Raw genomic sequence first — 24,051 nt, forward strand, 5'->3', positions numbered from 1 at the left:
CCAACATCTATGGAGAATATTCTCCTGTGGTGGATATCCCTGTCCAAGTTGTCCAAGAACCAAATGCTGCTCATCCATGGACGGCCATATCCCATCCAAACCAAACACACCCTTGGCTTCGCAGAAGATGCTACGTTTGGCTACATGCGTTGGTCTCTGACCACGTACCACGGTGCTTCTAGGATTGGCTGATGAGTGGTGGAGTGTGTTGTGCCAAAGCTTGGCCGGTGTTACCCGGAGCCGATGACGGCGACACTTTAGGTGTCGTTCCCTTCCTTACAAGTGTCGTTAATATGCCTCTGCTCATCCTATGTGATTCTTCTGAGGAAACCCTGCCTAGGTTCTTAGGCAGGTGATGATGGCAATCAACATCGTTTTCTTCCTAAAGGCGTCACCTAGAAGATCATGCACCACCTAGTTGGATGTTTGTCCGTGTGGGATGTTTATTGCTCTTATGCAAGCTTTGGGTTTCAACGAGCCTATCTCTAGTTTCGCTACTTTCTTGCGACATGTCTATGATTCTCATAGAGTGGATTTGTAGTGGTCAAGTTGAGCTGTTTTGGTTGTGGGGTGCTACAAAGCTTGACAACGATGACACATTGTGTTCTTTTTCTATGAAGTCACGGCTTGTTGCGACTGAGTAGTGACGTGTTAGGGGCTTTGGCTGATGTTTGCCGTGGGAAGCCGGAGCTGCTTGTCGCCTTGCGATAAGCTCGACAACGATGACATGTGGTAGGTTCCGTTAGTTGTGTGTCACCTTTGGGTGTTGCTCAGAGTTAGTTGTCTGGGCTGTTGTGTTTAGGTTTTTTTGCCAATTTTCCTTTAATAAACTGTGCGACTAAGGTTTTTTGGTCTAGTTTCCTTCATAAATTAGGTCAATTCTATTTCTTCTTAATTGAAAGGCAAATCTCCTGGCATTACGTTCAAAAAATAATAATAGATCTAAACCTTAGAACTTCCATGCCCCAACAGCTTAATAGCAATAGCAGTGATAACTGATAGGTGATATGCACCATTACTGAAAGATCATAGAACAAAAGATCACATAGTCACATACCTTACTAAATTTACTGAACTCATGATCTTTTTCTGGTATGACTGGCATTGCGCCACAAGTTCTGTAATAATTTCATCATTGGCAGCCTAAGTGATATAAAAAAATGTCAGAAATGCTACTTTAAATATGCACATTCTCTCATATAAGGTTTATGTGTATACAGAAAAAAAAAACTAGACCAACCTAGGAGGAACTAGATGGCATTATATTAAGAAAAAAGACAACCAAATTTGCCTCGACGAGGACTTGACCCTGGTTGGTCTGGGCATACATCCACACCCTTGACCAACGGAGCCAACTCATCCTCCTAGATGTATAGAGAGGGATGGGCTAAATAAGCAATAGGCCATGCAGCCTAGTTTAAGTAGCTATAGATAGACAGAAGAAACATACTAGCAAAGTAGCAAGAAACATATTGTGTACTAACAAAATCATTATCTGCCAACTCAAATGTAGGCTCCTTAAAGACGCAAGCTAGGGTACTCAAGGATAAAATAACAATCAAATTAACAATCACTTAGGTGCTGTTTGGTTAGGTAATGGCAACGTAAATGGTAATGGGAATGGAATGCGGCCGTAACTGAATAAAATTAAGCGTTTACTTGATTTGTTTGGTTGGGGAACTGTAACGGGATCCACTTCGAAGGCTTCAAGGACAGCAAGGAGCGGACGAAGGCAAGTACTCCGCTATGGCTGGAGCAGGGGCGGGCCACATGACTTCTCCATCTTGGCCAGGGCAGGGGCGAGGGCTTCGTCTCCAGGGCCGGCGTCGTGTCGGGCACCTCGAGCACAGGCGCAGGGTTGCGTCTGCCAGACTTCGTCTTCGTTGCCGGCGCCGCGGCAGTCGGAGAGCAGGCGCAGGGCCGGCCTTGGCTGGTGTTGCTGGCCGTGGCAGACGGTACGGCCGCAGGGGTGGACACGGGAGTCTCGTGGAGCACGCGGCGGCGACTGGCCGAGGATGGGGACAACCGCGCTCTGATTTTCTATCGATGAGTTTGGGACCGCCGGACCGGAGCGGATAGCGCTCGGAGGAGAGCGGTAACGGACTTGTACTAGACCGGAACTGTTCACACCGTAATCTGTTACGGGCCTATCCAACCAAACAGAAAACAAGGCCACCCTTTCCCATCGTAAACGGATGACGGGCTCAAACAGCACCTTAGTTTGAACTTAAATACTATGAACTTTTGAGCACAATAAGTATCGGCCTGTTCGCTTGCTCGTAAATGATCGTAAATTTTCAGCTAGAAACAGTGTTTTTCTCTCACACCAAACCAGCCAGCAGTAAATAATCCACGATCATTTACGGCCTCCCGAACAGGCCGTATGTTACATATACCAGAATATAATCAAACATATATGTTCTTACGTCTTTATCATTTGGATTGACAGCTCTCAACATCTCATTTAATAGTTCCACAGCCCCCAGCATTCGTTCCAAGTCTGAGATGCTAAATAGGCAAAAGCATGTCATGTAGCACAGAACACAAAATAACTAAACTTTCTATCCAAAATAATGCTTCTTTAAAGTAAGATTACCTCAGAGAAGCTCCATTTGATGACATTGCCTCATCAAGCCTTGAGGAAGAATCAACTGGCATTCCATACCCTGCTTGAAGATATGATGGCAAAGATTCTGGCCGTGTGACTGGAGGAGTAAATATTGGTGCAGCATCAGGTGAACGCTTTGGAAATTCGACACCAGATCGCTGCAAGTAAAATACTCATTCTCAGGAAAAATAAGTACCACCTGGAAGTATTATATCATTAAATGAATACTTTAGAGAGTAAAATAAACACATGAGTTCAAGATATTCAGAAGAGACGTTCTTTAAATGTTTCTCGTGGTGTTCCAATGTTAAAAATCAAGTTGTCAAAATTTCTCACCTAAACAACACATGCAACATTTTGCAATATGGTTCTTGCTAAATCTTCAAAAAAAATGTTGTTCTTAAACAATTTTGATTAGAATACAAGGCAAAATCCAATAAGACAAAAAGTAAAGGAGCAATCATGTTTTCATCCCTACTTTAAACTCTTTGAGATTTCGACTCTAACTACGCTTACTTTTCCAACATTGTGATTTTGTCTTTACCTTTTTTTATTCAAATAGCCGTTTGCCCCCTTTTTTGTTTTGAGTTCCACTAAGTGGAGTAGGACTAAAACAACTACCGAAAGGAAAATGGATTGAAAAATTGGAGAACGACCAAACTACCCTCCTACCCTTTCACCTGCCATCTATAACTCACTAATAGCCCTCCTAGCTCTCACCCTCTCATCTAAGAATACCCATCAGTGGCTAACCCTAGCATGGCCATGGCAGTCTGCTTTAAGCACGGCATGCCAGGCAGGAGAGCGCATGGACAGGAGACGGGTCCCCCTCTTGGATATGGTGTGGGTACAACATTACATACAACTATGATTTATTTTTGGTACAAAATAATCAATAATTGCACAAATCTCTTTTTTTGACAACAGAACAAATTAAAATATATAATTTTGGTAGAATCTTAGATTTTAGATCAATCCTATGACATTGATCCGTCAAGTCTCCAATTGGGTCTAGAATCTATAATTTTGACAACCTTGGGCTAGGCACAAGGTGTCCGTCAAAACTCTAAATAAAATATGTTCAAACTCTATCAAGTTTTCAAATATATCCAAAATTCAATCAAAATCTTTTGAAATATCTCAAAATGTCGATGTCAAAACATGGCAAAAGCACAAATTCTAAGAAAAGTAGGGGCAAATTTGCAAGGATATATATATTTTTTCACAGCTGAGTTGACACTGCTGAGTGGTCTTAATAGAATGAGGGTGCACAATCTTCGGTATGAATAAGAGGGGGGAAATTAGGTGAATTACAATTAAAGTAGAAAGCACATAAACAAGATAAGGAAGGGATGAATTCTCCCATCATTCTAGTGGCCAGGGAAATATGGAAACAATGGAGTGATTGTGTCTTCAAAGATGCTATAACCACTAAATTGAAAAAATATATAGGTAAAACTACAATTAGAGTTGAAAGTGTTGGCCCAAAATAGATCTCGGATTCAGATTTTGGAAACTACCAGAGGGCAGCTTGGCCCTTGACCGCTTAGATTGAAAGAAAATGCAATGGCTTATCTGATATAAGGGTGTGCCCCTGCTCTTATGGGCAGAGGGCAGCATCTACTTTCTACCTGCTCCAGCATATTTTTCTAATCACTAAAGTGGATGCTGAGCATATTCTTATTACAAAGGTTTGAAAGCCAAAGAAAGTAAAATGCAGAAAAGTAAGATACAAATATTGCCGAGCACTAGGCTTATCAGTCATTCTCCCCCTAAGCCTTGTGCCGAGCACTGAAAGTGATTGTTGTAGCCCAATCCTCTCCCTCATCTCTTAGAACTTAGACTTCCCCAACGACTTAGTGAGAATGTCGGTCAGCTGATCAGTAGTGGCAATGTGGCTGGCCTTGATGCTCCCGTCCTCCAAGCAATCTCTGATGAAGTGGTACTTGATGTGGATGTGCTTGCTTCTCTCATGGAAGACAGGGTTCTTGGCCAGAGCTAGAGCAGATTTGTTGTCCACCTTTAGCCCAACCACATCCACATTCCTGCTAAGGAGCTCTGCCAGCATCCTTGACAGCCGTAGTGCCTGAGTTGCTGCAGTGGTGGTGGCGATATACTCCGCTTCACAGCTTGAGAGGGCCACAACATTCTGCTTGAGGGACTGCCAGCTAACCAAGCAATCATCGAGGAAGAACATCGTCCCGGTTGTGCTCTTGCTGGTGTCCACATTGCTGGCGAGGTCGCTGTCGCAGTAGCCGATGAATCGCGTTGTGTCGGGGGCCCTTCCGTAGTGAAGACCGTAGTCGAGGGTGCCCGCCACGTAGCGCAGGATACACTTAATGGCTTGTAGATGCTCCATCATCGGTCGCTCCATGAAACGGCTCATGTACCCGACGGCAAACGCGATGTTCGGCTGGGTATGGACCAGGTAGCGCAAGCTCCCAATCAGCCACCGGTAATGGGTTGGATCAACCTGCTCCATCGTATTCTCCCGACGTCGAGGTAGAAGCAGAGGAGGCCGAGGTCGCTCATGTCGAACATCTTCTTCATCTGTGCCTTGAACACCTCCACCTTTTGCTCTTCAGCGCCGGTGATGATGAGGTCATCGACGTAGACGCCAACCAGAAGGACGTTGCGTCTGCTGCCCCACCGGTACACCGCTGCCTCGTGCGCGCTCTGCTTGAAGCCCATATTCTTAAGTGTGGCGTCGAGCTTCGCGTTCCAGGTGCATGGTGCCTGGCGTAGGGCGTAGAGTGCCTTACGCAGGTGGTACACCTTCCCCTCTTCTCCGACGACGACATAGCTAGGTGGCTGGCGCACGTAGACCTTCTCCTTGAGGTCGTTGTTGAGGAAGGCAGACTTCATGTCCATGTGGTGGACTTGCCACCCCTCTTGAGTCGCCAGCGCGAGGACACAGACTGACTCCATGCGCACCACAGGCTCGAAAGCGTCGTCGTAGTCGATCCCCTCCTATTGGACGAAGCCACGCGCTACCAGCCACGCCTTGTGCTTGATCACCGCATCCAGCTCATCCTTCTTGAGCTTGAACACCCACTTCAGGGTGATGGGGCAGTGGCCGTTAGGTAGTGGCACCAGCTCCCAGATGCGGTTCTGCTTGATGGACTTGAGCTCCTTCTCCATCGCCGCTCGCCACGCTGGATCACCCTATACTTCTACATAAGTGGTCGGCTCACCGGTGTGCGTCAGATGTAGCTGGACGAAGAGCCACTCGGGCTGGTCCAGTGGAGACTGCTCTCCAAGGATGTTCACCACCGTGCGGTACCAGAGGCGCTCATCGTCGTAGTATGCGTCCAGGCGGTCTTCATCATCCTCCGGAGGCGTCGTGTACTCGACCTTCGGCTGCCCTACGTGTGCTGGTGTCGCAGCGGGTGCGGTAGAAGATGTCGGGGAGGTCGGCTGGCGTGCCGGTGAGCTCTCGATCGCCACCGATGGACTACCGACCACCGCCGATGGGCTTCCGAGCTCCCCCAGATTTGTTGAAGGCAAGAGCGGCGGAGCTAATGATGAGGTCAGTGCTGGAGATGAAGACCCAGTCGTCGATGAGGATGCACCATGTGCTCCCTCAGCACTGCCCACCCACGCGTACTCGTCGGTGAAGTCACGGAGCGCGGCCGCCGACCCGTCCACCGCATTGTCCCATGCCCAGCTGCATCCTTCATCGAACACGACGTCGCGCGCCACGCGCACGCGCCGTGTCGTCGGGTTGTGTAACACCCCGGTGTTAAGCCTACATTTAGGCACTGCAAATCATGCATAGCATGCATCATAAAGCATATTAATCATACATGCCTAATCATGTAAATAACAACTGAAACACTATTTTGAAACATATGAAACATGCTCGTGAAACATGAATGTTGCATATACTTGTTTAGAATTGTGTTTGCCCGAATTTCTTGCTAGATTAGTAAAACATGGTTGGCTACTATTGTAAATCATCTAGCAATGTTTAGTTTAATTTTTGGAGCAAGGTTTGTATTCAAATTAATTCAAAATTTGGCTTCAAAAATAAATTCCTAAAAATTAGGGGTTTGAGTTAAACATGGACTTTGATTTTTCAATTCAAAATCTAGAAAGAATTTGGCTTTGGTCATAAAAGCAAAGTTGTAGAAAATTAAATTCTAATCAACTTTCATTTTTGGTACATTTTCAAAAGAGGCCATTTTCTTGCTCAAAATAATATTTGAAAGAGGGCATTAAAAATTTCTTGAAAATATAATTGGAAAAAAAAGGATTTTTCTCATTGGTGGGCCGCCGCCTCGCTTTCGGCCCAGCCGCACAGGCGGCCCAGCCTGCCTCCGCGCCGCACCTTTGCTCCCGCAGCCGCTTCGCCGGCCCAGGCCCACGCCGCGCCTCCCGCTCGCCCGCACTCGCGCGCCTGCTCGCTGTCACGCCGCGCCGCGCGCCCGACCATGACAGAACCTACCCGCCGCGTGGCGGCCATGCGCCGTCGGCGTCGCCGCGCGTCGCAGCCGGTCTGCGCAAGCGCCCACGCGCCCGCCTTCACCTGCTGGTGCCCGTGCGCTCGCTCACTCCCGCCCGCGCTGCCTTCCCTCTCCTCCCGAGCCGAGAGTCCCAAGCTCCGCCCTCGCCGCGCCCGCAGCTCCGCCGGCGTCGAGCTCCCGCACCACCGCGCCATTCTCCGATTCCTCGCGCCAGCAACTCCGCCTCGCTCTTCGACACCTAGTGCTCGCGGTTGTGCCGTCGTTTGAGCCAAGGTAGCGCTTGCTCCAAGCTTCGCCGCCGTCGGCCATGGCGCCACCATGCTCGGCTGCCGTGGAACGTCCCCTTCCTCCCCTTCTCCGCCCTGCTTAGCTGCCTGCTCGCATTCGCCAATGCCTCACGAACCTCCTACGCTCACTTGCTTGCCCTGGCCCGGCCGATAATGGCCGCCGGCCGCTGGCTGAGCCGCGCCGCCGCGCCAGCGCGCACACCGGCGAGGCCTCTGCCTCCACCAGCCAGCCGGGCCGGCCAGGCAAAGCGGCCGTGGGCCGAAGCCCTGCCAGGCTGCCGCGCTCCCCTTTCGCTCGGGCCACGCAGGCCGAAAACGGCCGTGGGCCAGCTGATTCCAGCGGGCTGGCCCAGTAACGTTTAAGTGATTGTTTTCATTTATTCTTTATTATTTGAAATCTGAAATGGTTTGAAAAATGTTTGGGTGCTCAAATTTGATCCAAATTTATTGAAACAAATTTTGCTAGGTTCCTTATCATCAAATCTACTTGGGAAAATTATTGCATGTCATTTTTGGGATACTTTTCCGTAGGATTTTATTTAATCATGTATATTGCTGATAACTTGAAAAATGTGTAGAAAAATCTATAGGCTTCAGAAAAATATGATTTCAAGTTTGTTAATCTTCTTATGTCATTTACTTTCTAGGAAAAATATGTTTCATGCATGTACTATGGGAAAAGTTTTAGGTGTAGTTCAAGTACCTTTAATGGCTGATTTTTGTTATTTTTGCTAGAGAGCAACCTTTGTATAAAACATGCATGTGATAATTTTTGGACAGTCATTATATGCTATGAAGAACCTAGGAAAAATATTAATTCTGTTGTTTGACACTTTTCATAGTACAAAGTAATTTCATGCTCATTTTTAAGCTATAGCTTGTCATTTTTGTGTAGGATAGTTTACTTATCCAAATGCCATGAAATTTTTATGGTAGTTTGTTTAGGATAGTATTATGCTACTATAATGTTCTCAGATTTTTAGGAGCAGTAGAAATATATGTTGCTATTCAAACCTATTATTAATTAGGGTTTAAGCAAGTGTTGCTTTAAGTGTGATTAAGAAATTAGTAAAGCTTTGGTGTATCTTTGAAGCATTTCATAAGATATGTTGACTTAACAATTTAGTAGTAGAAAAGAATGCAGTAGATGACATGTGCTTGTAGTATAGTTTCTTGGATGATGTTGACTACCTTGCATTTAAACATATCCATTGCATTCATCTCCTTCGATGCACCGTTTGCATAATCACTTACGCGCATTGCATCATATAGGATCGCAAACCAAGAATCCAGTCGTCATACCCGAGGAGCCCGAGGAGCAGCTCAAGGTGCAGCAGCAGGAAGTGCCAGAAGCCGACGAGGAGGACGTTGAGGAACTTCCGGAGTGCCCCGATCACCGTCCGAGCTCTTTCGAGAGAGGCAAGCCCCGGAGCATTTTTCTCCCGGTTTGCAATTATTTAATTAAAGGCTTTACTTTAATTGATGCATTACGTTCAGGAGTTGTTTACAACCGTTGCTGCATTATACCTTGTTTACCTTTGTTATACTATATCCTTGTTACCCTGGTATCCGCAGTCGAGTCAATGCTTAGCTGGCTTAGACTGGTAGAAGTCGGGTGATTTGCTGTCACCTGCGAGCTATAGGTGGTTACCTGGATCTGCTTGGATGACTATAAAGTCATGGTATAACTAAGTGTTAAATGAAGTTGAGACCGGACAGAGACTTGCAGAGTTTTGGACTGTAGTGTTTTCGTCTGTGTCGATTAAGGACCGACCGTTGTTGGGCCTCAAGTCATGTTGAACGCATGGCTTACATTTAGTTGGCCGGATAAAGTACCTTCCGACCGCGAAGCTGGGAGATTTTTCAGGCCGAGTAGATTGCCCGCAACGCACTGTGCCGGAGCAGGTGTGGTAGGACACGGGGGTGGGATGATAAGACCAAAGTGCAGTCGGTCGGCCCCCGGGTACATGTGGTTCCTGGCAAACTCGAGATTCCTAGAAAGTTGACTCGGTGATCAATATCTCACTTTAGCGGGTGCGTGAGGTTTGTGTAAGGAATAAATCACCAGCTGGTTAGGAATGGATTCGAATCGCCATCGCTCCTGGATAGTGAGCACTTGACTTGAGTTACTTCATCGTAGTAAATGTTTATGGAACACTTGGACAGTTTTAATGAATATGACAGTATGGAAGTTATTTAATGATCGTTGGTTATCATTATCTGCTTAATCACATGTTCACTCTAGTATAGGTGCAAATCTAGTCGACAGGTTAATAATAATTAACTTGGCAAAAAAAATGCTTTTCTAAAGGTTCTTGAAATGCTAAAAATGCTTCTTTTTGCAAATGAGTCAGCTACCCTACTATAAAGCCCTTCATAATCCTTGGTGTCATTTATTTTTGGTTATGTCGGGTAAGTCTAGCTGAGTACCTTCTCGTACTCAGGGTTTTATTCCCACTTATTGCAGATGGGCAGATGTATTACGGCTACTGTATCAACTGTCTTTATCCTGCGATGGGTGATGCTTAGAACCATGGGCATGGTCATTCCTTATGTCTCATCTGATGCTTTTGTTGGAGATGATCATTTGCTGGCACTATATTTAAACTCCGTGTGAGTGTGTGTGGTTTGAACAAATGACTTCCGCTACTTTTATTCGAACTGGTTTGTAATAACTATGTTTAAACTCTGATGTATCTGTGATGCGAACTTTTATGTAAGTTGTGATGGTGACCGCTAAACTTATTACGATCATGGCTGGGACACGAGTTGGTTTGAAATCCTTCGTGATTTCACGGACTACCGGGTTATACGGGCTTAAGTTTGTTCAATCGTCTGCTCTGGTGGATGATTTTCTTACTTAATTTCGTATAATTGGTCGGTTCTGTTACAGCTGGTATCAGAGCATGGTTTAGCGTGTTACTGTTCACAAGTGTATTGAAAACAAACAGGCATTTGGAAAACGTGATTTTAAAACTATAAAGTGTGCCAGTGATCATATCCTTTATGCCCAGTTAAGGACTTTAGGTGGCTTAATTAAGTACTGACCTGGGGTTCTTACATCATATTTCTCTTTCGTCGCTCATACGGCGTGCTATTGTATGAGTGCCACTTGTTTGAGTGGTAATGTATGGATCATTTGCCTCTACGCCTCGGTAAGTGTGAGTTGTGAGAGCATGATCGGATACACCGCCGATCTAGGGTGAATGCTTATATGCTGCTGGAGTAATTACATGTTCTACGCATGTTTTACAAAGGTATCTCATGAATGGGTCTTCCGTCTGTTGAGGCGATGCCGTCAGTAGGACGATGGTTCGGGTAGTTACTACCGTTATACACGTATCTGGAGATTCGTGTAGAGCGTGTAGATAAAACTTTACTGCTTTTATGCATTCATTGGAAATTTGGGCTGAAATAAATCTTCTGCAGGTACATAACAACGCTATCATGTAGAACATATTAGCTACGTATTGAGAGATCGTTGTATGCCACCGAATTCGTCGTTAGAAATTATTTATTTCCTAAGTTTGTGAAAACGTACGACACGTACATACATCATGTTACTTGTGCATCTCATTCATCTCATGCATTCCTCCCCTTATAAATTGATTATCTCATTTTGATAAAAGTTGTATCACCAAAAATATATTTCCCCGAGATAATAAAAGAACTTTTGCTACAGATGGCCCGCACGAAGCAGACCGCCCGTAAGTCCACCGGAGGAAGAGCACCTCGACGTCCGTTGGCCCTGAGGAAGCACCGCACCACGGACACCTTCTTGAGCGAGTTTGGCATGCCAACTTTGCTTTGGAGAGTGCTCCATGATGTGGGGTACCCAGAGGGTCAAGAGCCAGTGTACTCATGGAATGAGAGCCAGTTAGCAGAGGATGGACTTGCAGTGGTGGAGATCACGGTTCCTGCTCTCGGTGATGCTCCAGATTGGGATGGTTGGCATTTGGAGTTTGAGGGTCGCACTCCAGCTGAGGGTGCAGAGGGAGCAGCCTTCCGTGTCATCAGGGACATTATGAGCAGATTTCCCAGTGAGCTTGCATGCAGCTCTAGCTGGTACTTTTCCTAGAGATGATCCTCGTGATGCCATTTGGGTTCAGCCTCAAGGAAGTGCATTGGTCAGAGGTCCAGCTGAAGGACTAGGCTAGCGACAACCAGGCAATGAGTGCTATGTTCGCCGCCATCAGAGCGTATGAGGGTCTCGAGAGTACCTACTAGACTTTGACTGGTTTGCGTAGTGAGGATAAGCTAAAAGGGAAGAAGCAGAAGAAGAGACAGGCACGTGCTATAGCTAGCTTATAGGAGTAGTTGGCTGATATGAACTTACAGAGAGATCAGGCGGTTGACAGAGGTGATAGAGCTATGCAGCGAGTGCATACGTTGACTCAAGCCAACAACAATGCAGACCGCATGATTGGACAGCTGGTTCAGGAAAGGAATAAAGCCTAGAACGCAAGAAACCTTCTACTGCAGAGGGTCGATGAGCTTGAGGAATACAACGGCTACTTGCATGAGGAGTTTCACGCGCTCTACAATGGGGTTGGCCCATATGCTCCCCCAGTCGCCGCTGGCATGGATGTTGACAACGACAACGAGGACGAGCCTGCAGTTTCACCTGGGAGCAATGGTGATGTCTCCGATCCTGATGATGGCCCCGAGGAGTAGGCTAGTTGCCTTGCGCTAGTATCTAGGTCTCGTCGCGATGGCATTTCTTTTGTTGGCACGTAATCTATCGTATGTTGCTTCGAACATATGAGACTTGGCATGTGGTTGGAACTTGATTTTCGAATGCGATATCTGAACGCATAAAAAGTCCAGTGTATGTATGCTGGCAATGTGATTGTATGGACGCGATGTTTGCCGTTGAAGTAATTCGATTAAGTGCTGTTGTTTTAATTGGGATGCGATTGTTGTGCCTCTGTTTTATTGTATGAGTTTATTCTCTCCAGTAAATTCAGTACTGGCATAAATTTTTCCTTCACTCGTAATTATTACAGCTTCACTCAATCGTTACTTGTTGCTGAAATATGCAGATGACATAACACTCGCCGAACCACGTATGAGGCCAGCTGAGCCCGGTGCCAACGGTGCGGGGACCGGTGGTGGTGGTGGTGGTGGAAACCACGGCAACAACAATGAACCTCCCCATGAACCGCATTTGCCACCTCCTCCCCCGTTTACCCCCGAGATGTTCCTCGCATAGCTGCTCGGGAGTCAGCGCAACGCGGAACAATCCCAGAAGAATATGGAGGATCTTCTTCGAACCATCGCCAACAACATTCAACGTGGTAACAATCAAGGTGGTGGCATGGGAGTGAACCAATATAGCAGCTTCAAAGATTTCATGGACATCAGGCCGCCAGTATTCAAGGAAGCAACAGAGCCACTCGATGCTGAGGAATGGATCAACACGATGGAAGATAAATTCCGTGTGTTGAGGATGACTGAGGTTCTAAAAACAGAGTATGCTGCACTTCAATTACAAGGACCGGCGGGAATGTGGTGGAAGCACCATCATACTACCTTCCCTCCAAATGCTCAGATTTCTTGGAGAGAGTTTGCTGAGGCCTTCTGTGGAGCCTATATTCCACCAGGGCTGACCGAGATGAAGTTGGGAGAGTTTCTGGCGTTGAACCAGGGCACCAAAACCGTGACGCAATACCTGCATGCCTTCAACAACTTGTGTCGCTATGCTCCCGACATGGTTGACACAGATGCTAAAAGGATAGCCAGTTTTAAGAGGGGTCTCAATCCAAAAATGATGAAGCATGTTGGTACCAACAACCGCGTCAGATTCAATGACTTCATCAGCGACTGTCTGAAGCAGGAGAAGAATAACAACGCCAGCACCGACAGCCAAGACACGCAAGAGAGCCTTTGAAGGTGGGCCGTCTCAAGCTAGAGCCCCTATGGGAGGTCGTCCCCCATATCGCCCATCGGCACCTAGGCGCTAGGTTTCGGCCACCTCAGCCAAGAAGTCAGAATTTCCGTGGACCTCAAAAGCCGTACAAGATGGCAGTACAGCCCAACAAAGCAGCCGCAACTACGGTACAAGGTAGTTCCAAGGGAGCTTGTGGGATCTGCCGGGACAGTGAGAGGACCCTGTTATAACTGTGATCAGCCCAGGTCATTTCTCGAGGTTTTGTCCATACCCGCCCAAGAAGAAGCAGCAGACTTATAATGCTAGAGTGCATAGTACGACAGTGGATGAAATTCCTAGAGGGAGAGCCCATCACTGCTGGTAAGTTTCCTGTCAACGAAAACCCTGCAGTTGTTCTATTTGATTCTGGATCATCGCATTCTTTTATGAGTCTAAGCATTTGCACAGAAACATGGACAACGATGCACAGAATTGGGTTATGGGTACCGTATAAGCTCAGCAGGGGCTGATGTTTTGACCAACCAGATGGTTCGAGGGGCAACCCTTGAATTAGGTAGCAGGAAGTTCCGAGTGAACTTGATAGTTATGCCTAGGTTAGTCTTGGATGTCATTATAGGGATGAATTGGATGAAGGATTGGGGAGCAGTCATAGATACTGGAAGTCGAGTACTTACCCTTAAGGATCCCCTGGGTGAGGGTACTTTCCAAGTACCATTGCCTCGGAGAACAGACCTGATAAGTGTTACCTGTGCTATGGCAGTCATTCCTATCATCAGATTCCTGGTACGTGTGTGAATTTCCTGGATGTATTCCCGGATGAGCTACCTGGTCTTCCGCCAGATAGGGAGATTGAGTTTGGAATTGAGCTAGTCCCCGAACAGCTCCGATTTCAAGGAGACCCTATCGGATGCCTCTAGATGAGTTAGCTGAGCTGAAGAAGCAATTAGAAGATTTATCAAAAAAGGGGTTTATTCGGCCAAGCAAGTCTGAATGGGGATGTCCCGCTTTATTTGTAAAGAAGAAGAAAGAGGGCACGTTGAGAATGTGTGTAGATTATAGGCCACTCAATGCTATGACCGTCAAGAATAAATACCCCTTGCCACATATTGATGTTCTATTTGACCAATTATCCAAGGCCAAGGTATTCTCAAAAATAGATTTGAGATCCGGTTATCATCAGATTAAGATTAGGCCACAGGATATACCGAAAACTGCATTTTCCACCAGATACGGGTTATATGAGTATCTTGTCATGTCCTTTGGCTTGACAAATGCTCCTGCATACTTTATGTTTTTGATGAATACAGTTTTTATGCCAGAATTGGATAAGTTTGTGGTAGTATTCATCGATGACATTCTGGTATACTCTGAGAACGAGAAAGATCATGAAGAGCATCTGAGAACTGTCTTGACCAGACTTATAGATCATCAATTGTATGCTAAGTTTAGCAAATGTGAATTCTGGTTGAAGGAAGTTCCTTTCCTTGGTCACATTCTGTCAGAGAATGGAGTTTCAGTCGATCCAAGTAAGGTGCAAGAAGTTATGAATTGGAAAGCACCGACCATAGTTCCTGAGATTAGAAGTTTCTTAGGACTAGCCGGTTATTACCGTCGCTTTATACCAGATTTCTCGAAGATCGCCAAACCGATGACAAGCCTCCTACAGAAGGATCACAAGTTTGTGTGGACAGAGGAGTGTGAAGCAGCTTTCCACACTTTGCGGAAACTGTTGACCACTGCTCCTGTTCTAGCACAACCAGATATCGAGAAACCATTTGATGTGTTTTGCGATGCATCGAAGACTGGATTGGGTTGTGTTCTTATGCAAGAAAGGAGAGTCATAGCTTATGCATCACGTCAATTGAGAAAGCACGAGGTCAACTATCCAACACATGATCTTGAACTTGCTGCAGTTGTGCACGCCCTAAAAATTTGGAGACATTATCTACTTGGTAATGTGTGCAATATTTTCACGGATCATAAGAGTCTTAAGTATATCTTTACCCAACCAGAGCTAAACATGAGACAGCGTAGATGGTTGGAATTGATAAAGGATTACAACTTGAATATGCAATATCATCCTGGTAAAGCCAATGTAGTGGCAGATGCTTTGAGCAGAAAGTCACATTATTTAAATGTGCAGCCATTACTTGAAGATGGGTTCGATCTAATGCATCCTGCTGTGTTACATAGTATTCAGATTAGTTGCTCTTTGGAGAGTAAGATAATAGAAGGCCAGAAAACCGACAAGGGAATATTCCATATCAAAGAGAAAATAAAAGAAAAGCCGTCTCAACACTTTAAAGTGGATGAACAGGGCGTGTTGTGGTTTGACAACCGTCTTGTGGTTCCCAAGGATCGAGAGCTTAGGAATAAACTCATGGATGAAGCTCACCTTTCTAAGCTATCTATCCATCCCGGAAGTAGTAAGATGTATCAAGAACTAAGATCTCGCTATTGGTGGACCAAAATGAAGAAAGAAATTACAGCATATGTTGTCAGATGTGACACATGTTGTCGAGTGAAAGCCATTCACATGAAACCTGCCGGTATGCTTGCAACCCTTATCAGTCCCTAGTTGGAAGTGGGACGATATCAGTATGGATTTTATCACGGGTTTGCCCACTACCCCAAAAGGCCATGATTCGATTTGGGTAATTGTAGATCGTCTTACCAAGACCGCTCATTTCTTGCCTGTCAAAACAGATTATCGACCACCTCAATATGCCGAGAAGTATATCGCAGAAATTGTGAGGTTGCATGGTATACCAATGACCATAGTATCTGATAGAGGCTCACAGTTCACGGCCCACTTTTGGGAACATTTACACAAAGGCTTAGGGAACTAGTTTGATTCGCAGTACCGCTTATCATCCTCAGACAGATGGTCAGACTGAACGAGTAAATGCTGTTTTGGAGGATATGTTAAGAGCCTGTGTATTGTCTTCCAAGGGATCATGGGAGTCATGGTTACCGTTAGCTAAGTTCTCTTATAATAATAGTTATCAAGAAAGCATCAAGATGGCCCCATTCGAAGCTTTATATGGCAGAAAATGTAGAACACCATTGAATTGGGATCGAGCCTGGTGATAGGAAGGTATTATGGCATTGACTTTGTAGAAGAAGCCGAGAAGAAAGTTCATATTATTCAGCAGAATATGAAAGCGGCCCAATCACGTCAGAAAAGCTATGCAGACAGAAGAAGGAGACACCTTATGTTTGAAGTTGGTGACTATGTTTATCTGAAAGTGACGCCAATGAAGAAGAAAAGGTTTGGAATCCGAAGAAAGCTTGCCGCGAGATTCGTAGGACCATACAAGATCTTGGAACGAAGAGGTCCGTTAGCCTACAAGTTAGAGTTACCTGAAACAATGAGTACCGTTTTCCCAGTTTTCCATGTATCACATCTCAAGAAATGTTTGCGTGTTCCTGGAGGAAAGAATAGAACCTCGAGGTATTCGACTCAAATCAGATTTGGTGTATCGTGAACAACCAGTCCGAGTGTTAGACACGAAGGAACGTGCTACTCGGAATAGTGTGGTGAAAACATACAAGATACAGTGGGATCATCATGATGAGGGAGATGCAACTTGGGAAACAGGAGAGTATCTACAAAAAGCTTATGAAGAATTTTATAACAAATGGTTCGTAACCCAAATCTCGGGACGAGATTTTTATAAGGGGGGAGGGCTGTAACACCCCGGTGTTAAGCCTACATTTAGGCACTGCAAATCATGCATAGCATGCATCATAAAGCATATTAATCATACATGCCTAATCATGTAAATAACAACTGAAACACTGTTTCGAAACATATGAAACATGCTCGTGAAACATGAATGTTGCATATACTTGTTTAGAATTGTGTTTGCCCGAATTTCTTGCTAGATTAGTAAAACATGGTTGGCTACTATTGTAAATCATCTAGCAATGTTTAGTTCAATTTTTGGAGCAATGTTTGTATTCAAATTAATTCAAAATTTGGCTTCAAAAAATAAATTCCCAAAAATTAGGGTTTTGAGTTAAACATGGACTTTGATTTTTCAATTCAAAATCTAGAAAGAATCTGGCTTTGGTCATAAAAGCAAAGTTGTAGAAAATTAAATTCTAATCAACTTTCATTTTTGGTACATTTTCAAAAGAGGTCATTTTCTTGCTCAAAATAATATTTGAAAGAGGGCATTAAAAATTTCTTGAAAATATAATTGGAAAAAAAGGATTTTTCTCATTGGTGGGCCACCGCCTCGCTTTCGGCCCAGCCGCATAGGCGGCCCGGCCTGCCTCCGCGCCGCGCCTTTGCTCCCGCAGCCGCTTCGCCGGCCTAGGCCCACGCCGCGCCTCCCGCTCGCCCGCACTCGCGCGCCTGCTCGCTGTCACGCCGCGCCGCGCGCACGACCGCGACAGAACCCGCCCGCCGCGTGGCGGCCATGCGCCGTCGGCGTCGCCACGCATCGCAGCCGGTCTGCGCAAGCGCCCACGCGCCCGCCTTCACCTGCTGGTGCCCGTGCGCTCGCTCACTCCCGCCCGCGCTGCCTTCCCTCTCCTCCCGAGCCGAGAGTCCCAAGCTCCGCCCTCGCCGCGCCCGCAGCTCCACCGGCGTCGAGCTCCGGCACCACCGCGCCATTCTCCGATTCCTCGTGCCAGCAACTCCGCCTCGCTCTCCGACACCTGGTGCTCGCGGTTGTGCCGTCGTTTGAGCCAAGGTAGCGCTTGTTCCAAGCTTCGCCGCCGTCGGCCATGGCGCCACCATGCTCGGCCGCCGTGGAACGTCCCCTTCCTCCCCTTCTCCGCCCTGCTTAGCTGCCTGCTCGCATTCGCCAATGCCTCAGCGAACCTCCTGCGCTCACTTGCTTGCCCTGGCCCAGGCCGATAATGGCCGCCGGCCGCTGGCCGAGCCGCGCCGCCGTGCCAGCGCGCACACCGGCGAGGCCTCTGCCTCCGCCAGCCAGCCGGGCCGGCCAGGCAAAGCGGCCGTGGGCCGAAGCCCTGCTAGGCCGCCGCGCTCCCCTTTCGCTCGGGCCGCGCAGGCCAAAAACGGCCGTGGGCCAGCTGATTCCAGCGGGCTGGCCCAGTAACGTTTAAGTGATTTGTTTTCATTTATTCTTTATTATTTGAAATCTGAAATGGTTTGAAAAATGTTTGGGTGCTCAAATTTGATCCAAATTTATTGAAACAAATTTTGCTAGGTTCCTTATCATCAAATCTACTTGGGAAAATTATTGCATGTCATTTTTGGGATACTTTTCCATAGGATTTTATTTAATCATGTATATTGCTGATAACTTGAAAAATGTGTAGAAAACTCTATAGGCTTCAGAAAAATATGATTTCAAGTTTGTTAATCTTCTTATGTCATTTACTTCCTAGGAAAAATATGTTTCATGCATGTACTGTGGGAAAAGTTTTAGGTGTAGTTCAAGTACCTTTAATGGCTGATTTTTGTTATTTTTGCTAGAGAGCAAACTTTGTATAAAACATGCATGTGATAATTTTTGGACAGTCATTATATGCTATGAAGAACCTAGGAAAAATATTAATTCTGTTGTTTGACACTTTTCATAGTACAAAGTAATTTCATGCTCATTTTTATGCTATAGCTTGTCATTTTTGTGTAGGATAGTTTACTTATCCAAATGCCATGAAATTTTTATGGTAGTTTGTTTAGGATAGTATTATGCTACTGTAATTTTCTCAGATTTTTAGGAGCATCAGAAATATATGTTGCTATTCAAACCTATTATTAATTAGGGTTTAAGCAAGTGTTGCTTTAAGTGTGATTAAGAAATTAGTAAAGCTTTGGTGTATCTTTGAAGCATTTCATAAGATATGTTGACTTAACATATTAGTAGTAGAAGAGAATGCAGTAGATGACATGTGCTTGTAGTATAGTTTCTTGGATGATGTTGACTACCTTGCATTTAAACATATCCATTGCATTCATCTCCTTCGATGCACCGTTTGCATAATCACTTACGCGCATTGCATCATACAGGATCGCAAACCGAGAACTCCAGTCATCATACTCGAGGAGCCCGAGGAGCAGCTCGAGGTGTAGCAGCAGGAAGTGCCAGAAGCCGACGAGGAGGACGTTGAGGAACTTCCGGAGTGCCCCGATCACCGTCCGAGCTCTTTCGAGAGAGGCAAGCCCCAGAGCATTTTTCTCCCGGTTTGCAATTATTTAATTAAAGGCTTTACTTTAATTGATGCATTACGTTCAGGAGTTGTTTGCAACCGTTGCTGCATTATACCTTGTTTACCTTTGTTATACTATATCCTTGTTACCCTGGTATCCGCAGTCGAGTCAATGCTTAGCTGGCTTAGACCGGTAGAAGTCGGGTGATTTCCTGTCACCTGCGAGCTATAGGTGGTTACCTGGATCTGCTTGGATGACTATAAAGTCATGGTATAACTAAGTGTTAAATGAAGTTGAGACCGGACGGAGACTTGCAGAGTTTTGGACTGTAGTGTTTCCGTCTGTGTCGATTAAGGACCGACCGTTGTTGGGCCTCAAGTCATGTTGAACGCATGCCTTACATTTAGCTGGCCGGATAAAGTACCTTCCGACCGCGAAGCTGGGAGATTTTTCAGGCCGAGTAGATTGCCCGCAACGCACTGTGCCGGAGCAGGTGTGGTAGGACACGGGGGCGGGATGATAAGACCAAAGTGCAGTCGGTCGGCCCCCGGGTACATGTGGTTCCTGGCAAACTCAAGATTCCTGGAAAGTTGACTCGGTGATCAATATCTCACTTTAGCGGGTGAGTGAGGTTTGTGTAAGGAATAAATCACCAGCTGGTTAGGAATCGATTCGAATCGCCATCGCTCCTGGATAGTGAGCACTTGACTTGAGTTACTTCATCGTAGTAAATGTTTATGGAACACTTGGACAGTTTTAATGAATATGACAGTATGGAAGTTATTTAATGATCGTTGGTTATCATTATCTGCTTAATCACATGTTTACTCTAGTATAGGTGCAAATCTAGTCGACAGGTTAATAATAATTAACTTGGCAAAAATGCTTTTCTAAAGGTTCTCGAAATGCTAAAAATGCTTCTTTTTGCAAATGAGTCAGCTACCCTACTATAAAGCCCTTCATAATCCTTGGTGTCATTTATTTTTGGTTATGTCGGGTAAGTCTAGCTGAGTACCTTCTCGTACTCAGGGTTTTATTCCCACTTGTTGCAGATGGGCAGATGTATTACGGCTACTGTATCAACTGCCTTTATCCTGCGATGGGTGATGCTTAGGACCATGGGCATGGTCATTCCTTACGTCTCATCTGATGCTTTTGTTGGAGATGATCATTTGCTGGCACTATATTTAAACTCCGCGTGAGTGTGTGTGTGGTTTGAACAAATGACTTCCGCTACTTTTATTCGAACTGGTTTGTAATAACTATGTTTAAACTCTGATGTATCTGTGATGCGAACTTTTATGTAAGTTGTGATGGTGACCGCTAAACTTATTACGATCATGGCTGGGACACGAGTTGGTTTGAAATCCTTCGTGATTTCACGGACTACCGGGTTATACGGGCTTAAGTTTGTTCAATCGTCTGCTCTGGTGGATGATTTTCTTACTTAATTTCGTATAATTGGTCGGTTCTGTTACAGCTGGTATCAGAGCATGGTTTAGCGTGTTACTGTTCACAAGTGTATTGAAAACAAACAGGCATTTGGAAAACGTGATTTTAAAACTATAAAGTGTGCCAGTGATCATATCCTTTATGCCCAGTTAAGGACTTTAGGTGGCTTAATTAAGTACTGACCTGGGGTTCTTGCATCATATTTCTCTTTCATCGCTCATACGGCGTGCTATTATATGAGTGCCACTTGTTTGAGTGGTAATGTATGGATCATTTGCCTCTACGCCTCGGTAAGTGTGAGTTGTGAGAGCATGATCGGATACACCGCCGATCTAGGGTGAATGCTTATATGATGCTGGAGTAATTACATGTTCTACGCATGTTTTACAAAGGTATCTCATGAATGGGTCTTCCGTCTGTTGAGGCGATGCCGTCAGTAGGACGATGGTTCGGGTAGTTACTACCGTTATACACGTATCTGGAGATTCGTGTAGAGCGTGTAGATAAAACTTTACTGCTTTTATGCATTCATTGGAAATTTGGGCTGAAATAAATCTTCTGCAGGTACATAACAACGCTATCATGTAGAACATATTAGCTACGTATTGAGAGATCGTTGTATGCCACCGAATTCGTCGTTAGAAATTATTTATTTCCTAAGTTTGTGAAAACGTACGACACGTACATACATCATGTTACTTGTGCATCTCATTCATCTCATGCATTCCTCCCCTTATAAATTGATTATCTCATTTTGATAAAAGTTGTATCACCAAAAATATGTTTCCCCGAGGTAATAAAAGAACTTTTGCTACAGATGGCCCGCACGAAGTAGACCGCCCGTAAGTCCACCAGAGGAAGAGCACCTCGACGTCCGTTGGCCCTGAGGAAGCACCGCACCACGGACACCTTCTTGAGTGAGTTTGGCATGCCAACTTTGCTTTGGAGAGTGCTCCATGATGTGGGGTACCCAGAGGGTCAAGAGCCAGTGTACTCATGGAATGAGAGCCAGTTAGCAGAGGATGGACTTGCGGTGGTGGAGATCACGGTTCCTGCTCTCGGTGATGCTCCAGATTGGGATGGTTGGCATTTGGAGTTTGAGGGTCGCACTCCAGCTGAGGGTGCAGAGGGAGCAGCCTTCCGTGTCATCAGGGACATTATGAGCAGATTTCCCAGTGAGCTTGCTGCAGCTCTAGCTGGTACTTTTTCTAGAGATGATCCTCGTGATGCCATTTCGGTTCAGCCTCAAGGAAGTGCATTGGTCAGAGGTCCAGCTGAAGGATAGGCTAGCGACAACCAGGCAATGAGTGCTATGTTCGCCGCCATCAGAGCGTATGAGGGTCTCGAGAGTACCTACTGGACTTTGACTGGTTTGCGTAGTGAGGATAAGCTAAAAGGGAAGAAGCAGAAGAAGAGACAGGCACGTGCTATAGCTAGCTTGCAGGAGTAGTTGGCTGATATGAACTTATAGAGAGATCAGGCGGTTGAGAGAGGTGATAGAGGTATGCAGCGAGTGCATACGTTGACTCAAGCCAACAACAATGCAGACCGCATGATTGGACAGCTGGTTCAGGAAAGGAATAAAGCCTGGAATGCAAGAAACCTTCTGCTGTAGAGGGTCGATGAGCTAGAGGAATACAACGGCTACTTGCACGAGGAGTTTCACGCGCTCTACAATGGGGTTGGCCCATATGCTCCACCAGTCGCCGCTGGCATGGACGTTGACAACGACAACAAGGACGAGCCTGCAGTTTCACCTAGGGGTAATGGTGATGTCTCCGATCCTGATGATGGCCCCGAGGAGTAGGCTAGTTGCCTTGCGCTAGTATCTAGGTCTCATCGCGATGGCATTTCTTTTGTTGGCACGTAATCTATCGTATGTTGCTTCGAACATATGAGACTTGGCATGTGGTTGGAACTTGATTTTCGAATGCGATATCTGAACGCATAAAAAGTCCAGTGTATGTATGCTGGCAATGTGATTGTATGGACGCGATGTTTGCCGTTGAAGTAATTCGATTAAGTGCTGTTGTTTTAATTGGGATGCGATTGTTGTGCCTCTGTTTTATTGTATGAGTTTATTCTCTCCAGTAAATTCAGTATGGCATAAATTTTTCCTTCACTTGCAATTATTACAGCTTCACTCAATCGTTACTTGTTGCTGAAATATGCAGATGACAAACACTCGCCGAACCACGTATGAGGCCGCTGAGCCCGGTGCCAACGGTGCGGGGACCGGTGGTGGTGGTGGTGGTGGAAACCACAGCAACAACAATGAACCTCCCCATGAACCGCATTTGCCACCTCCTCCCCCGTTTACCCCCGAGATGTTCCTCGCATAGCTGCTCGGGAGTCAGCGCAACGCGGAACAATCCCAGAAGAACATGGAGGATCTTCTTCGAACCATCGCCAACAACGTTTAACGTGGTAACAATCAAGGTGGTGGCATGGGAGTGAACCAATATAGCAGCTTCAAAGATTTCATGGACACCAGGCCGCTAGTATTCAAGGAAGCAACAGAGCCACTCGATGCTGAGGAATGGATCAACACGATGGAAGATAAATTTCGTGTGTTGAGGATGACTGAGGTTCTAAAAACAGAGTATGCTGCACTTCAATTGCAAGGACCGGCGGGAATGTGGTGGAAGCACCATCGTACTACCTTCCCTCCAAATGCTCAGATTTCTTGGAGAGAGTTTGCTGAGGCCTTCCATGGAGCCTATATTCCACCAGGGCTGACCGAGATGAAGTTGGGAGAGTTTCTGGCGTTGAACCAGGGCACCAAAACCGTGACGCAATACCTGCATGCCTTCAACAACTTGTGTCGCTATGCTCCCGACATGGTTGACACAGATGCTAAAAGGATAGCCAGTTTTAAGAGGGGTCTCAATCCAAAAATGATGAAGCATGTTGGTACCAACAACCGCGTCAGATTCAATGACTTCATCAGCGACTGTCTAAAGCAGGAGAAGAATAACAACGCCAGCACAGCAGCCAAGACACACAAGAGAGCCTTTGAAGGTGGGCCGTCTCAAGCTAGAGCCCCTATGGGAGGTCGTCCCCCATATCGCCCATCGGCACCTAGCGCTAGGTTTCGGCCACCTCAGCCAAGAAGTCAGAATTTCCGTGGACCTCAAAAGCCGTACAAGATGGCAGTACAGCCCAACAAAGCAGCCGCAACTACGGTACAAGGTAGTTCCAAGGGAGTTGTGGGA

General features: G+C 46.0%; 1 protein-coding gene across 1 annotated transcript in view; it reads right to left on the reverse strand.

The window, feature by feature from the left end:
- Positions 1-24,051, reverse strand: part of LOC136512219 (TOM1-like protein 6) — a 55,061-nt gene that overhangs the window by 5,734 nt on the left and 25,276 nt on the right. Inside the window, exons 5-7 of the mRNA XM_066506197.1 lie at positions 2,597-2,766; positions 2,427-2,508; positions 1,058-1,143 (exon numbers count right to left, since the gene is read on the reverse strand). Of these exons, the coding sequence (XP_066362294.1) occupies positions 1,058-1,143; positions 2,427-2,508; positions 2,597-2,766 (338 nt within the window). The remainder of the gene's footprint in view (positions 1-1,057; positions 1,144-2,426; positions 2,509-2,596; positions 2,767-24,051) is intronic.

Source organism: Miscanthus floridulus, chromosome 16 (assembly GCF_019320115.1).
Source record: "Miscanthus floridulus cultivar M001 chromosome 16, ASM1932011v1, whole genome shotgun sequence".
In the NCBI taxonomy this organism is placed as follows: Eukaryota; Viridiplantae; Streptophyta; class Magnoliopsida; order Poales; family Poaceae; genus Miscanthus; species Miscanthus floridulus.